This window comes from Salmo salar, chromosome 14 (genome assembly GCF_965601325.2).
Source record: "Salmo salar chromosome 14, fSalSal1, whole genome shotgun sequence".
Lineage (NCBI taxonomy): Eukaryota > Metazoa > Chordata > Actinopteri > Salmoniformes > Salmonidae > Salmo > Salmo salar.
In genome coordinates, this window is record NC_138304.1 from 72,309,391 (window position 1) to 72,327,500 (window position 18,110).

Here is an 18,110-nt window from a genome sequence, read left to right on the forward strand (position 1 = left end):
CGTTACAATCGTAATTTGGCACTCCATCTCATGCACATTCATACAAAACTCTCCCACCCTCCACAGAATTTGCAATAATCTTACCATTCTTTCTTCCTCTGAATCTCAAAACGCGTGTTGAGCAGTATGGACTGTTCCAGAAAGGCCCCCTCGTACATCCTCCGCACAAACAGATTCTGTGTCCTCTCGATGCGCTGAAGCTGGAGGAACCAGATGTACATTGTGCACAGAATCCAACCCAACCACCAGCAGAGTGCAGAGCCTCCCAAGAGGCCCATTTCTGTTAGGTTGGTCATGTCCTGGGGACAGAGGGTATGGGTGATGTCCCTGACTAGCCTCTCAAACCAGACAGTGTCGCTGCTTAGGCCCCTGCCATATGTGATGTCCTGGCAGTACTCTGTAATGGTGTAGTTAGCACCTCTGGGGTCACTTGAATTCTGGAAGAAGATAATGACAGGAGCAACGAACGCTGCCAGAACACCTAACGAGGCCAGGTACATGGGTAACAGGAAGCTTCGCCGCATGGCGTGCATTTTGCAAGCCACCACCACGAACCAATGGCACAGAGCGGAGGACACTATCTGGATGGTCACCAAGATCAGGATCACCAACCCCACATCCCCTGGAACTGATGTCACCGATGACCAGACTCTGCCAGACAGAGGGACGTATGCCCCCACCACGGCTGCAGTGACAAGAATCCGGACCAGACTGGAGAGGATGCTCACCACATTCCTGGATCTCGCTATATCTTCGCATATACTGTCCAGGAAGGAGCTTTTGAAGAGGGTGCTGTAGTTCTCCCACCAGTTCAGCGAGACAAAGATGGTCCCCACTATTGCCAGTCCGATCCAGACATTCATCCCCCTATCTTCCTTCAACAGCAGGTAACTGAGGATGAAGAGCACGTAGCCTGACAGTATGAGGACTAATGAGATGATTGGGGGCACTATGAATTGCTTCGTCTCCCTCGCAATGCACTGAGCGGCCACCTGGAAGATGGAGGACAGGATGCTGATGCTGTTCAGCATCATCACATTGGTCACGATGCCGAAGAATGGCATGGCAACAATGGTGAGAACCGCTGTCCCCAGCGACACCAGGAATTCGACACACAGCACCTGGAAAATTGTACATTATCAGAATTACAATTGTATCATTAAATGCAAGCAAATGTAATGCTAAAGGATGAAAAACATTCTGAGAGAAGCTAATATAATATAACACATTCTGTTCCGGAAATACAACGATCTGTCCTTAACCCACTAAGGTCGATGTCCACGTCCCGCGGATATCTAATTAGCATAATAAAACAATTCCCATAAAAATCTGTCAGTTTAAACTAGAGATACAGTTCTGTTTTTTTGCATTGTATGCGTCTCAATCCACCGCATCCACCGATATCGCTCTTACGCATCTGCGGTGAAAGGTGGCAGAGCTAGAGCTGTGTTTGTCAGACCATTAGACATCCCAAAAATCTACAGACTCGTGTGAAGGTAACTGGTACTGGATTAAAACATTTATGGAAGTATGGAGGAAGTTTTGTGCCTACCCAAATAAGTAGGTTAAATATGTGTAATATATACAGTTGAAGTCAGAAGTTTACATACACCTAACCTCGCGTGTGCGAGCAAGGAGTCCTACAAACCTGATTCAGTTACACCAGCTCTGTCAGTAGGAATGGGCCAAAATTCACCCAACTTATTGTGGGACGCTTGTGGAAGGCTACCTGAAACATTTGATCCAAGTTCAACAATTTAAAGGAAATGCTACCAAATACTAATTGAGTGTATGTAAACTTCTGACCCACTGGGAATGTGATGAATGAAATAAAAGCTGAAATAAATCCTTCTCTCTACTCTTATTCTGACATTTCACATTCTTAAAATATTGTGGTGATCCTAACTGACCTAAGACAGGGAATTTTTACTAGGATTAAATGTCAGGAATTGTGAAAAACTGAGTTTAAATGTATTTGGCTAAGGTGTATGTAAACTTCCAACTTGAACTGTATATATAGTACCAGTCAAAAGTTTGGACACACCTACTCATTAAAGGGTTTTTCTTAATTTTTTACAATTTTCTACATTGTAGAATAATAGTGAAGATATCAAAACTAGGAAATAACACATGGAGTCATGTAGTAACCCCCCAGAAATGAACAAATATAAATATATTTTATATTTGAGATTCTTCAAATTAGCCACCCTTTGACTTGATGACAGCTTTGCACAATCTTGGCATTCTCACAACCAGCTTAGTGAGGTAGTCACCTGGAATGCATTTCAATTAACAAGTGTGCCTTGTTAAAAGTTAATTTGTGGAATTTCTTTCCTTCTTAATGCGTTTGAGCCAATCAGTTGTGTTGGGACAAGATTTCAAGATCTTTTAAACTTTTTCAAGTGCAGTCGCAAAAACCATCCAGAGCTTTGATGAAACTGGCTTTCATGAGGACCGCCATGGGAAAGGAAGACTCAGAGTTACCTCTGTTGCAGAGGATTAGTTCATTAGAGTTAACTGCACCTCAGCTTGCAGCCCAAATAAATGCTTCACAGAGTTCAAGTAACAGACAGATCTCAACATCAACTTTTCAGATTAGATTGTGGGAATCAGGCCTTCATGGTCGAATTGCTGCAAAGATACCACTACTAAAGGACACCAATAAGAAGAAGAATCTTGCTTAGGCCAAGAAACACTAGCAATGGACAATCAACTGGTGGAAATCTGTCCTTTGGTGTGATGAGTCCAAATGTAAGATTTTTGGTTCCAACCGCGTGTCTTTGTGAGACGCAGAGTAGGCGAACGGATGATCTCTGCATGTGTGGTTCCCACCATGAAGCATGGAGGAGGAGGTGTACTGATGTGGGGGTTCTTTGCTGGTGGCAGTCTGTGATTTATTTAGAATTCAAGGCACACCAGCATGGCTACCACAGCCTTCTGCAGCAATACGCCATCCGATCTGGTTTGTGCTTAGTGGGTCTATCATTTGTTTTTCAACAGGAAAATGACCCAACACACCTTCAGGCTGCCTAAGGGCTATTTGACCAAGAAGGAGAGTAATGGTGCTGCATCAGATGACCTGGCCTCTACAATCACAGGACATCAAACCAATTGAGATGGTTTGGGATGAGTTGGACCGCAGAGTGGTGGAAAAGCAGCCAACAAGTGCTCAGCATATGTGGGAACTCCATCAAGATTGTTGGAAAAGCATTCCAGGTGAAGCTGATTGAGAGAATGCCAAGAGTGTGCAAAGCTATCATCAAGGCAGAGAGGCTACTTTAAAGAATCTAAAATAAAACATAAGTTTTGATTTGTTTAACACTTTTTTTGTTATTTCATAGTTTTGATGTCTTCAATATTATTCTACAATGTAGGAAATAGTAAAACTAAAGAAAACCACTTGCATAGTAGGTGTGTCCAAACCTTTGACTGGTACTGGAGCTTTCTTTTTTTTAATTTTCTTTTTTTTTTGTTAAGGGGTGGATCAGCTTAATATTGCGGAAAGATTGTTGCTTCCATCAATGTAATTGTCTGCATCATTTCCAATCCCCCATATACTTTTTTGGTAAATATATATCCATATACATACGCATACCTATATAGATATACATACTTTTTAAAGAATATACCTTTATTATTCCCCACAAACCCTACCACCCTTCCCCCAATTGGAGTAAACTAATAAACACTTATGCTTCTACCTTCAGTTTATACATCTTATACACATTTTACAGACACAATCTATTTTACAATAGTTCTATTTAGTTTGTTTTTAATCTTTCCTCTATTTCTGATGTCCTTCCAGTTTGATTTCTATTTGCAACTGTGCTATTTCACAAAATTTCTGAACCTATATACATTTTACAGACCCTGTATGTTTTACATTGGTTATCTTGTTATTAGTCCCACCCTTCAGCTCCATTCAACCCCTCCCATCTATCTCTCATCATCAGCCATTTTGGATTTCTATTTGCCATATATTTTTCAACTGTGCTGTGATGCTTCACAAAAGTACTGAACCTTTCAATTCTCATAGCTTCTACAGATTGTAAATTAAAAATAAACATTTTTTCTAAAATAATTATTATATTATTGATTGACTGACTATGGCTTTTCAAATCACCCAGTACTGCTATCTGAGGCGTTAGTTCTAGGCAAATGTTGCAATTCTTCAGCCATTCCTGGACCTGTGACCATTTACATTTTAGTCATTTAGCAGACGCTCTTATCCAGAGTGACTTACAGTAGTGAATACATTTCATGCATTTTTTTTTTTGTATTGGCCCCCCGTGGGAATTGAACCCACAACCATGCTCTTCCAACTGAGCCACAGGGATGACCAAAAACAAGCTACATATGGACAATACCAAAATAAATGATCTAATGACTCTGCCTCCTCACAGCAAAATCTGCAGAGCTGGGAAGATTGTATCCCCCATATATATTACATTCTATTGCTTGCAAGAATTTTCTATAGTAATTTAAATTGAAAAATGTGAAGTTTTGAATCTGGCGTTGTTTTGCGTATCAATTTATAAAACATGTGCCATGGAATGGGTACATCGAAAATCTTTTCCCAACTATTTTGCAATTTATATGGCACAGCTGTCAGTTTTTTGGTACTTAAATTAAATTGGTATATGTTTTTATTTATCACACTTTTCTTTAACCATTTATGTTCTTTAATACCCGTGTAGCTCAGTTGGTAGAGCATGGTGTTTGCAACGCCAGGGTTGTGGGTTCGATTTCCCACGGGGGACCAGTATGGAGAAAAAATGTATGAAATGTATGCATTCACTACTGTAAGTCGCTCTGGATAAGAGCGTCTGCTATATGACTAAAATGTAAATACAGGGCCGACATACAAGTTTCTTACTTTTTTCCCCTTCTACTTTTTGTGGTAATGCTGCAATTAATTGGCTGTAATTTTGGGTCAAGCAGACATTTCCATATGTCTGTGTTAGCTGCATGTGTGACATAACTCCATCAGTCCTATTTATGATATCATTCACTAAAGTTATACCTTTTTTATTTTTTATTTAGTGTATTATTAGTATATTTGAGTTTAACCACAAGATTTGTTGTATTATTTGTTCTGCCTTTTCAAGTGGATTAAACTGAAATTGCAACCAACTTTCTAAGGCTTGTTTAAAAAATAACGATATTTTGAAGATGATTTCCTTTTCAAACAACCGAAAGTGAGCAGGTGTAATCTGAATAAAGGGAAAAAGACCATTCTTGAACATAGAATGAGATATTCCTACCAATTTACTAGAGAACCAGTTTGGATTTAAGTATAACCTTTGTATGACTGATGTCTTTAGTGAGAGGTCTAATGCTTTAATATTTAATCATTTCTGCCCTCTGAATAAATATTCGTTATATAAATAGTCCCTTTTAATTTTGTCTGGCTTGCTGTTCCAAATAAAATTGAATATTTTTTGTTCATATAATTTAAAAAGCAGGCCACTAGGTGTAGGCAAAACCATAAGCAAATAGGTAAACTGTGATATGACTTAAAGAGTTAATCAGGGTGATTTTTCCACAAATAGACAGGTATTTTCCTTTCCATGGTAGCAAGATCTTATCTATTTTTGCTAACTTTCTATAAAAATGTATTGGAGTGAGATCATTTATTTATTTTGGGATTTGTATACCGAGTATGTCCACATCTCGTCAGACCATTTAATTGGTAAACTACATGGTCATGTAAAATGTGAATTTTTTTGTGATCCAATACTTATCATAATTTGGTTTTAATCCAGAGAGGATAGCAAAAGTATCTAGATCCTCTATGAGGCCGTGGAGAGATTCTAATTGTGGTTTTAAAAGAAAACATGAGTCATCAGTGTACAATGACACCTTCGTTTTTAAGCCACGATTTGTAATTATTTACTATTTTACACCTAGGGTTACTATACATAACTTTAACCCATTTTATAAGAGATTCCCCAAAATTGAAATATTCTAGGCATTTATATATAAACTCCAGTTGTACTTTATCAAAAGCCTTTTCAAAATAAGCTATGAAAACCAGGCCTGGTGTCCCGATATTTGAGATACTGGAGCTTATATGTTTCTCCTAGATATAGGTCAGACACTTCAAAACCTTGTTCCTTGTGATTCATTTTTGTTGTTGTTGCCATTTATGAATATGTTATTCAATGTATTTATATTGGCTATTGTAGTAAAGGCCAAATTCAATATTTTATCAAATATTTTTTTTTATATATATATATATATATTTATGCCTAAAGGGGTCCTAAAAATCTAAATCAAATAGCTAAATGATCCATGGTATGACCATCTTAAAACAGCTTAGACTCTTACATTTGTTTATGACAGGGCTGGAGATGTTATCCCTCCGATGCTGTTCCCTTTTCATAACATACTATGAATTGTCATTTTAAGCTGAAACTTCATTGACGACAGTGTTTTCACTAATTATCAGTATTTTAACATACAAATGTAATCCTAAAGCCATTTACAAAAGCACACGGACAAACAAAACTTCTCTCAAGGTAAGAAAATGATTAAGATAGCGGTAAAAACCCAGCACACTATCCCTTTAGCTTTAAAAGAGCAACGTTTTCCTACGCTCCCCCACTCCCCTGAAGCATCTAATCCTCATTCCCAAGCTAAATGACGTGAACCTGGCTCAATCTACGTTCCCACTGCTCACCTAGACAAAACAAGTTAGCAGATCTGTCCCTGATACGTCATCTAGGGGAACAATAATAAATCATGTCATTTTTGAACACCTGGTGCTTACCCACACAATCGTCTTCATTGATGGTTTCTCTGAGTCTTTGAAGAATATTTTCCACAGGCTTTTAATGAGGAGCAAGACACTTGGTCCAATCACAGCACAGCTGACACTGAGGAGGGCGCATGGCTTTTGGTCAGCTGGGACTGTATTGGTGGCGTTACTTGACAGTGTTATCAGGAGCAGAAAGGATCCCTGCAAAAAATAATAGAGATGTGAAATTGGGATAATATCGGTAAGTCTTCAAGACTTGATATTTACGACTCAAATTAGTTGTTAAAAAAACATGTACAAAGATAATAAATACACAGTTTTGTAATCTGTAATGTAATCTGACAAGATTGCGTGAAGCAGGGCTCCACTGCAAAAGAGACATGGTCTCAATGGGGACTTCCCTGTGAAAATAAAGGTTAAATAAAATAAGGTGGATAGATTCCGTGTGCGTGTGTGTGGTGTGTAGACATATCTGTGAGACCGCTTTATAAGTGTAGCCAGTTATTATTTAGTTAATACGTAGTTTATGAATAATTTACAAAAAGTTATGCTTTAGCACATCACAGCTCACTCTTGACAAACACCCCAAATGACAATTCCATCATCAGCAGGTCAAGCGTTTTAATCATCTAGGCTGGCTGGCTGTCGGTAGAGATAAGGGATGTATTAATCCAACTTGGTATGGTACACAATTATTACTGACTCAGCGCCCACGTACTTATCCAATTACTTTTATTAGAGATGTCCACCAGTTCAACACCAGAGCCAGAGACTGATAATGACTGAGGTAAAAACACATTTTTTTATATACTGGTGCTTTTGAGTGGCACAAACTACCACAGCAATGTAAAGTTTTTCTGACCATAACTTCATTTTTTTTTAAATGTCAAAAGCTGTCTATGATTGAACAATTGAACCCTTTTCATATCTGTATCTATGTAATGTATCTATTTAAAGTATGTATGTAATACATTTTGTAACAAGCACTGTGGTATCACTGTCATGTTTTTAAAATGCTTTTTCTGTGTGTAAATGTATTTTTTTTACTGGCAAATAAAATCAATCAGTGGCTCCTTAAACGTAAAGTTTTACGAATAGTTTTGTAGTTGCAAACAAATATCCTTCCTTAAACCAAAACATCTTACCTTACTAAATATGCCAAGAGCAAATACAAGAAGGGCAACAATAAAGAAGAAAAGCCATTGCAGAAGTTTTTGGGATGTCTGTTCATTCTGGATGACAGGGACATCTTTTCCCACGTCCCAAGATCTCCTAAAAGGCAGAGAGAAAAGTGAATGTTGAAAATTAACTGTGGTGATGGAATAATTATTTAACTCAAAATTTAGCCTACTTAAACTTGATACTTTCTTAAAATCACAAATTACATTTAGATAGAGCATCAATTTAGCAGAGTAAAACAATTGGTACTATGGTGAATTACCTGATAACATGCTCTTTGTCTATATTCATCCTATCCGTATTTGAGCTGTTTGTATGTATGCGTACATTATAACCCTCCTGGCTTATATTTATAGTGCAGTCAGGGTGTGGGTAGAAATGTGCATATAATCAGGTAGGTTGAAGGAAGATTCAGCTGAACTTTGCCAACTTCCTTGTTAATTACTGAGGGGAGAGGTTTAGGTGAGGTTAGGATATGAGTCAGGTGCATGGAGTTAAGTGGTAGGGTTAGCCACCATTTAAAACAAAAGGGATGATGGCCAACATTGAAAACAAAAGGGATGATAGGCACCATTTGTCTATCGAAACAAGTAGAACAATTTATCCTGGGGCTTATTTTTCATATCAATGCAATCTTGAAGAAAATGGAGGGATCAACTTGTTGATTTATTAAGTCTTTATTGTCCTGGCATTTCAGTAGAAATCTAAACAACATGGATAACAAACACCAACATGTTTTGGCTTGGTATCTGCCTACACCAGGTATTCAAACCTTTCCCCCCTGGTGAAGTCAGCCGAAATGCATTGGTGTTTGTTTGGTAGTCATTTGTCTGTTTTCTGACAGTCATAGCCTACCCTTTTCAAAGAGTTACCATGTCTCCATGGCCTCACAGTTTTTACCCATTGGAGTGCACCACCACAATTGCTTATTGTAAAGATGTGATGCTATCTTGTCACGTCTCCCATAAATAGAGTTTTTAATCTCAATGGGATGATTTAGGATAAATAAACCAAATTAGTATTTCTTGATAACAGATGAAGCAGCTTCTCTATGAACCCTGATCAGTATCATCATCATACCTGCTCATAATCTTCCTTGACAATCAAAGCATTCCACTGAGTAGAATGTTAGTGCGTGAGTAACGACACGTGCGGTCCGTTTCCCAGTACTTAAGACAGAAGAGTGGAATGAGTGGAATGTCTCATCAACAATTCCTAGAAGTGTATATGTGGCAGAAAACAACGTTCACATTGTGGTTTCCCCATTATGGTACAGTAAGGGAAAAAGTTTTTGATCCCCTGCTGATTTTTTACGTTTGCCCACTGACAAAGAAATGATCAGTCTATCATTTTAATGGTAGGTTTATTTCAACAGTGAGAGACAGAATAACAACAAAAAAATCGAGAAAAACGCATGTCAAAAATGTTATCAATTAATATGCTTCACCTTGGTGACGTCATCCGCAATCATAACTTTCAGGTTCACTGCTATGCGGATAACACAGCTCTGTTTCCCAATCAGACCCAGTGACCAAGCTAGCGTAGCTGCCCTTCACAAGTGTCTTTCTGACATCAAATGTTGGATGTCTGACTATTTTCTTTTGCTCAATGATAAAAATCTGGTGTTGTTGCATTTGGCCCCCACCTTGCTAAAACTCAGATTGTAGATAACCTTGGTAATTTCTCCACAAATGTAAAGCCTATGAGCAGAAACCGTATTGTCTTCTTTGACCCTGAGCAAAAGCTGCATATAAAAAAGGTTTTCCAGTCCTGCTTTAATTATCCAAGAAATATAGCTAAAGTCAAGTCTTTTATCTCAGTCACTGATCTGGAGAAACTTCTAAACTCAGCAAAAAAAGACACGTCCCTTTTTCAGGACCCTGTCTTTCAAAGAAATTTCATAAAAGTCCAAATAACTTCACAGATCTTCATTGTAAAAGGTTTAAACACTGTTCCCCATGCTTGTTCAATGAACCATAAACAATTAATGAACATGCACCTGTGGAACGGTCGTTAAGATACTAACAGGTTACATACGGTATGCAAATAAGGTCACAGTTATAAAATTTAGGACACTAAAGAAACCTTTCTACTGACTCTGAAAACACCCCAAAAAAAGATGCACAGGGTCCCTGCTCATCTGAGTAAAAGTGCTTTATGCATTCTGCAAGGAGGCATGAGGACTGCAGATGTGGCCAGGGCAATAAATTGCAATGTCCGTAATGTCAGACGCCTAAGACTGCGCTACAGGGAGACAGGACAGACAGCTAATTGTCCTCGCAGTGGCAGACCACGTGTAACAACACCTGCACAGGATCGGTACATCCGAACATCACACCTGCGGGACAGGTACAGGACGGCAACAACAACTGCCCGAGTTACACCAGGAACGCACAATCCCTTCACCAGTGCTCAGACTGTCCGCAATAGGCTGAGAGAGGCTGGACTGAGGGCTTGTAGGCCTGTTGTAAGGCAGGTCCTCACCAGACATCACCGGCAGCAACGTCACCTATGGGCACAACCCCACAGTCGCTGGACCAGACAAGACTGCAAAAAGTGCTCTTCACTGACGAGTCGCGGTTTTGTCTCACCAGGGGTGATGGTTGGATTCACGTTTATCGTCAAAGGAATGAGCGTTACACCGAGACCTGTACTCTGGAGCGAGATCGATTTGGAGGTGGAGGGTCCATCATGGTGTGAGGCGGTGTGTCACAGCATCATCGGACTGAGCTTGTTGTCACTGCAGGCAATCTCAACACTGTGCGTTACAGGGAAGACATCCTCCTCCCTCATGTGGTACCCTTCCTGCAGGCTCATCCTGACATGACCCTCTAGCATGACAATGCAACCAGCCATACTGCTCATTCTATACATGATTTCCTGCAAGACAGGAATGTTAGTGTTCTGCAATGGCCAGCGAAGAGCCCGGATCTCAATCCCATTGAGCACGTCTGGGACCTGTTGGATCGGAGGGTGAGGGCTAGGGCCATTCCCCCCCGAAATGCCCGGGAACTTGCAGGTGCCTTGGTGGAAGAGTGGGGTAACATCTCACAGCAAGAACTGGCAAATCTGGTGCAGTCCATGAGGAGGATGCAGCTGGTGGCCACACCAGATACTGACTGTTACTTTTGATTTTGATCCCCCCTGTGTTCAGGGACGCATTATTCCATTTCACATGTCTGTGGAACTTGTTCAGATTATGTCTCAGTTGCTGAATCTTGTTATGTTCATACAAATATTTGCACATGTTAAGTTTGCTGAAAATAAACGCAGTTGACAGTATGAGGACTTTTCTTTTTTTGCTGAGTTTACATGTTTTTATTTCCTCACGCCTAGATTACTGTAACTCGTTATATACACCTATCTCAGTAAGAAATCACTCCATTGTCTAATAAAGTTATTTTTATTACTACTATACCCACCCGCATCAAAAGGTAGCAGTGATAAATAATAAGGAAATAAAGAGAGGTAAGGATTTCCCCCAGAAACCCTCCCATGGCATGACATTACATCCCCATTAGTTACAAATAAATTATTGGCATGCTCACCTCTAAGGTATGCAGCAGTGTGACAAGCCCTAGATGAACTCCAGAGGCGAACTGGCTGAAGCAGCCAAAGAAGTCCAAGGCTCCATCTAAGAGTGAATTGATTCTCGATTGCTATACGGTTTTGGAAATATTAGGCTGTATACTTTCATAATGTCACATCTGCTCCTGCCACGCCCTCTAATGCTCATCCAGTGTCTCCTTGACTTGCCGCCACTTCCCAGCGGTCTCTCCCTCTCTTTGTGTGTGTGTGTGTGTGTGTGTGTGTGTGGTCGGAGACAGGTGTGCTGGAGTCAGAGCACATCCCCACCAGCTGCAACCTGTTCCATAATCAAGACCTCTACAAATACTCAGTCCTGCCACTTCCACACTGCCAGATTGTAATCTCTGCTCAGTCAGTCCATGTTTCTAGCCGTTAGTTCCTGTTGTCCTATCGTGCCTGTTTCCCCTAATAACGCTGTTTTCCTCTCCGCTATAGTTCTGCCCGCTCTGACTCTGGTCCCTGTCTCCAGTCCGACATCTCGTCAGTCCTGGATTCCACACTCTACGCTCTCTTGGATTCCCCTCCAGACCTGCTTACCCTGTCCTCACACCTCTCGCTCCAGCCTCAGCTTTCGCACCTGGTTTCCAGCATCCCGCCCGAGCTTCCCCTGGCCTGCACTCAATCTCCCCCCAGTGTTTCAATAAATACCTCGGTTACCTCATCCCAGTCTCCTCGTCTGAGACTGCTCTTGGGTTCACCTGTTCCACTCCGCATGACAGATAAAGCATCAAATATCAGTTTATATTTGTCTAAAATAGCACTCAGGTTAAGAATATGGCCACACGTAGCCTGTGTCTTATATGGTTTGTAATCAATTGTTCATTTTCCCCACAATATCTAGCCTAGGTTGGATTTCAGGCTACTCAAGTATTGGATTGCTTGTATTTTTCCATCTTCTTTTGCATCTATTAACTGATTAGAAAATGGTACCATGTAAAAGATAGTTTGAAACTTTGTGAGAGAATCTTAATTGTTTAATGAAAAGTCAAGAAAACACAAAATAACAACAATTCCAACACATGTCAACAAGGTCCTATGGATAGTGGCATGGAATTGGTTTGGGATCAGACCAGAGACACAGTCTTGTACATACAGAAGGGTCCAGGGTGAGGGAGTTATTTCAATACACACAACAGCTACAGCTTTGATTGTCTTAATGACACATAAGGCCTTCTGTATTCTTCAAGAGCGGAGGGAGAACAGACACACTCAGAGCAGGTTTGAGTACTGTACATGTGTGAGTCCCAAAAAAGAATAAATGTTACAATCCAACAAAACCTGCTGCAGCAGTGGCTTATAAACACTAAACGAAAGTGAAAGAGCGTTCATTATTCAGTTGTTCAAAAGAAGGGCAAACATCACATAGTACAGTCACATTATTATGAAGTAGACCGTGTCTATTGCCTGATTCCTGTCACTCTGGATAATCCTTTCAGTTTCCACATGGATTCCACATGGATTGGGGGGGGCACATTTAATGCAATGTATTCACTACTTTACAGCAATTCATGGTCCTCCAGGCATAGCTTACACCACTTTGATTGCACAACTCATGATTTACATATAAATTGAAAGCTGCCACATTTATGAAAACCTTTTAACAAGTATATCTCCCTAGCTCCCTAGTTAGCTTGGTCAGTAACTGCTGTGTACTGTAGACTAAAACAACTTATTCATCTTTATCAATAAGCCCCATTCCGGAAGCTGATGACATTTCAGGACACTCTTGGGCTCATAGCCACTATTTGGGGACCTGGTGTCACGTCCTGACCAGTATAACGGTTATTTGTTATTGTAGTTTGGTCAGGACGTGGCAGAGGGTATTTGTTTTTTTGTGGTTCGGGGTGGTGGTTTATTTAGTAGGGCATTTGATTTATTATTTCCGGGTTATGTTCTTTCTGGTTTGTTGTATGTCTATGTTTAGGTTGATGGGGGGTTGGACTCTCAATTGGATTCAGGTGCTTTCTCGTTGCCTCTGATTGAGAGTCCTATATATGGGTAATTGTTTGGTTTAGTGTTGTGGGAGATTGTCTCTTGTTTTGTGTGTCTATACATGACAAGACTGTTTTGGTGATAGTCTGTTTGTTATTTTGGTGTTCTTTTTTAGTTAAAATAAACTACAAGATGAGCATCCACATTCCTGCTGCGTTTTGGTCCTCCATTCCAGATGACAACCGTGACCCCTGGTTTATGGACTATATGTTACAATTTAATGCCCTTTTAATTTAATTGGAATGTTCCGCTTCCTGGCAGCCATGTTGGACGACCAACGCTTTAATTCTCCCGACGACAACAGCCATGTGGCTACCTCAAACTGCATGACAACTGTGCCTAAAACTAGTTGATTCATCACCACAGTTATTTTCTGTGGAGGAAACGGAGTATCTGGGATACACAGTGGGAAGAGGATTAATCAAACCCTAACGTAAGAAGGTGGAGGCACTTAGAGAATGGCCGAAACCAGTAAATAAGAAGAAGGTTCGAGCCTTCCTAGGGCTGACCGGGTACTACCGGAAGTTCATCCCAAGTTATGCGACAGTGGCCGCCCCACTCACCGACATGACTAGAGCCAGAGGGCCAAACATGGTCAAGTGGGATGAAAGGGCAACCAAAGCATTTAGGACATTACAGGAGGCCATCTGCTGTAATCCAGTGCTGGTGGTACCAGACTTTGAGAGAGAGTTTGTGGTTCAGACGGATGCCTCAGAGGTCGGCTTGGGAGCAGTGCTGTCCCAAGAGGTAGAAGGGGTGGAACACCCCATCCTGTTTTTATGCAGGAAGCTGGAACCACGGGAAACCAACTACTCAGTTGTTGAGGAAGAGGCGCTGGCAGTAAAGTGGGCTCTGGAAAGCCTGAAATACTACCTGCTGGGGCGCCACTTCACCCTCATCAGTGACCATGCACCACTCACCTGGATGCATAGGGCTAAAGGGAAGAATGCTCGGGTGATGCGGTGGTTTTTGAGTCTCCAACCGTTTCACTTTGACTTGAAACACAGAGCAGGAAAGGAAATGGGAAATGTGGATGGGTTATCCCGCATGCACACATATTTTGCTGCGGTAGCCCGACCTAGGGGGTCAGATCTAGGGGGGAGATGTGTGGCAAAGAAGGGGGTCGAGTGATAAATGGCAGATATGTGAGGGCAGAACTAATAAACGGGCTCTGCCCGATCACTAAAATGGCCACCCCGATCAGAACTACAGATCACCAAATGGCCGACTGCCAAATCTACAATTCCCAGAAGCAAGGGGAACCCTCAGAAGGTGGAGCCGACCCACAGATAAAGGGTCAAGAAAAACCAGGAAGAGAGAGAGAGGGCGGGAAGGATCTATGAACCATAGAGAAAGAGACAATCTACATTGGCTGGATTTACCGTGTACGAGCTGGACTGTTTTGGACTTACCTGTTGGCGTTTAGACCTGGACCTACCGAGAACCAGATTTGTGTACCGAACCCTGCTATCCTTGACCTTACCTGCGGCCTGGGTGGACCAGGACAGATTAACAAACCCACAGGTACTGTCATGTTCGAAATAACTTTCATTCTGTGCTGACTTTGGTGACAGTTTCCCACTTAATTTGTGACAAACGCTCCTAACTTTGAAGAGGTTTGCCACATATAATAAACACAGAAATTCGAGCCGTTGGTCATTAATATGGTCAAATCCGGACACTGTCATTTCGAAAACAAAACGTTTATTCTTTCAGTGAAAGACGGAACTGTTCCGAATTTTATCGAACGGGCGGCAACCCTAAGTCTAAATATTGCTGTAACATTGCACAAGCTTCAATGTTATGTCATAATTATGTAAAATGCTGGCAAATTAGTTCGCAACGAGCCAGGCTGCCCAAACTGTTGCATATACCCTGACTCTGCAAGCAATGAACGCAAGTGACACAATTTCCCTAGTTTAATATTGCCTGCTAACATGAATTTCATTTAACTAAATATGCAGATTTAAAAAAATATACTTCTGTGTATTGATTTTAAGAAAGGCATTGATGTTTATGGTTAGGTACATTCATACAATGATTGTGCTTTTTTCGCGAATGCGCTTTTGTTAAATCATCCCCCATTTGGCAAAGTTAGGCTGGCGAAGTAGGATTCGATAAAAAATGAACAGGCACCGCAGTGACTATATGCAATGCAGGACAAGCTAGTTAACCTAGTAATATCATCAACCATGTGTAGTTAACTAGTGATTATGTGAAGATTGATTGTTTTTTATAAGATAAGTTTAAATGCTAGCTAGCAACTTACCTTGGCTCCTTGCTGCACTTGCGTAACATCTGGTCAGCCTGCCACGCAGTTTCCTCATGGAATGCAATGTAATCGGCCATAATCGGCGTCCAAAAATGCATATTACCGATTGTTATGAAATCTTGAAATCGGCCCTGCCGATTAATCGGTCGATCTCTACTGAGAGATATAGGATCAGTCATGATGTATCGTATGCAAAGACCGTAAAGCAAATTGGTAGAACTACAGTTTGGACTGATGGAGCTTACATGGATGTACATGTAGTAAGTGGACCTACTGTCTGGGCTGGTGCTTCTGATGGACCTGGCGTGGTTTCGAGGCCTGTTAAGAAATCTTGTTATGAATGTGTGGTGTCAAAGGACACTTTGATAATGAATAAAGTTGACTATATAGCTTTTATTGGTAAGGTTATCAATACGACTCGGGTTGTGGAAAGCAGAAATGCCAGGATAAAGGTTATTGTGGAGACAGCAAAAGAGATATTGGGGGTAACAGATGTTACTATTGAAATGTTGTTGACATGCTGAACAATCCTAAGGGAGAGTATTTCAGCATGATATAAAGTTTAATGGGGTTGGGGAGGGGTTTTGGGGGGAGGGTGTAGTAGAAGTTAGGGATTTAATTGGTTTAGAATTTCATGGTAGTACAGAATTATCATACATTCCAGCACAGTAGGTAGCAGCATGCACTTAAACAATTGTCTGCGGACCGCCATGATATCATAGAAGAAGATGAAAAACACCATTGGTGACACCAATGAGATGAGACTGGAGAGCTGTAAGAAAGGCGAAGAAACATTTCTGCCCGTAAAGACCAGAACCCAGACAGCTGTCAGTACAAGGTCTGCTACGATCATTACATCACTGGTAAATCAAGACTAATCGATTTAGAGTTTAGTTTAGCTTTTCTACTAACCAGGTGTTAACAACACTAAATTAGCTAGATAGCTTGTAGTCTATACAATTCGCATGTGTCGCGTGAGTTTTAAGTTTTGGGGAAGCTATATTTCACCATAAAAATCCACATTTATAACAGGATGATTGCATGCCTCTGTCATACCATTTGCAGACTAATGTAAGCCTACTATTCCTAATGTGGTGAGTAGATTGGATAAATTTTGGTTATTAATGAGCACATAGTGGCATAGGTTTATAGGCTATATCAGAGACGTTTCTTTCCTTTGCACAGGAAAAATGTGGCCTTTGATAAACGTGACATACAATTCTACTACACTTTATATGACTGGAGACATTAGCAGAATCTTCTTTAATACGATGGTAGCCTAGGCTGACAACAATAAAAACAACATTGTCTTGAACGCAACCATGTAGTCTAGGCCTATGTAAATGAGCCTTGGCAAAAAGGGCTCCACATTTTGTCAAATTAATATCAAAAGTTTTTTTTTTCTTTGCATTTTAGCTAAGACTTACCCTTTTCCTATCCTTAACCTAATTCTACTAACATGTAGCTTAAATTCTCATCTGCTACTAAATGTCAAATATGATGTTAATTTGACAAAAGCTGGATCCCTTCTATCTATGACCATGAAAAGGGGAGATGCAAATTGTACAAATTGTACGTCCATATAGCCTGGAGGACATTATTGTCCAAAAAACCTCCAATGATTATCATTCATTCATAAGATAACCCAATGATAATTTGTTGAGAACTTTATTCATGAGAGGATGGAAAATGTATGGAGATTACAGCATAAGACAAAGACCTTAATGGGATAGTTAACAGAGCAGGTTGTCTAATTAGTTGTTCCAGCCCAACCATAGATGTAATATTTATATGACACTAAAACACCTGAATTAAACACAACCAAACAATTAAGAGCCCTGATGGAATAGGTGACCCGAAAAGTGCTATTCTAACATCGGGTGTGCTTTTCATTTGTTTATGCACTACTGTAGGTTCACCAGCTGCCAAGACCCATGTCGACTGGATTCCCACTGAGAAGATGAGCAAAGCTGCAGCAGCATTAGTTTCTACTCCTACTACTTTGTCCGTTTTCAGATATGAAAGGAGACATCCCTCAGTTATATGAGATGGTTGTCATATGCTGTGCTTTGATCAATCTGAATAATTCTGTTGTGCCATTTGAGTAGAGCGCCTTCAGACCGCTTGACTTTTTCCACATTTTGTTATGTTAATATAGATTTTTTTTGAATGCATCTATCTACACACAATACACCATAATGACAAAGTGAAAACAGGTTTAGCCATTTTTGTACATTTATTTAAAACAGAAATACCTTATTTACATAAGTATTCAGACCTTTTGCTATGAGACTCGTAATTGAGCTCAGGTGCATCCTG

The 18,110-nt window shown here is 40.5% G+C and overlaps 1 protein-coding gene across 1 annotated transcript in view; it reads right to left on the reverse strand.

Annotated features, from left to right (window-relative positions):
* The window catches only part of LOC106598527 (chitin synthase chs-2), a 56,625-nt gene that overhangs the window by 7,742 nt on the left and 30,773 nt on the right, over window positions 1-18,110 (reverse strand). Inside the window, exons 3-5 of the mRNA XM_082961148.1 lie at window positions 7,906-8,032; window positions 6,773-6,961; window positions 85-1,121 (exon numbers count right to left, since the gene is read on the reverse strand). Of these exons, the coding sequence (XP_082817274.1) occupies window positions 85-1,121; window positions 6,773-6,961; window positions 7,906-8,032 (1,353 nt within the window). The remainder of the gene's footprint in view (window positions 1-84; window positions 1,122-6,772; window positions 6,962-7,905; window positions 8,033-18,110) is intronic.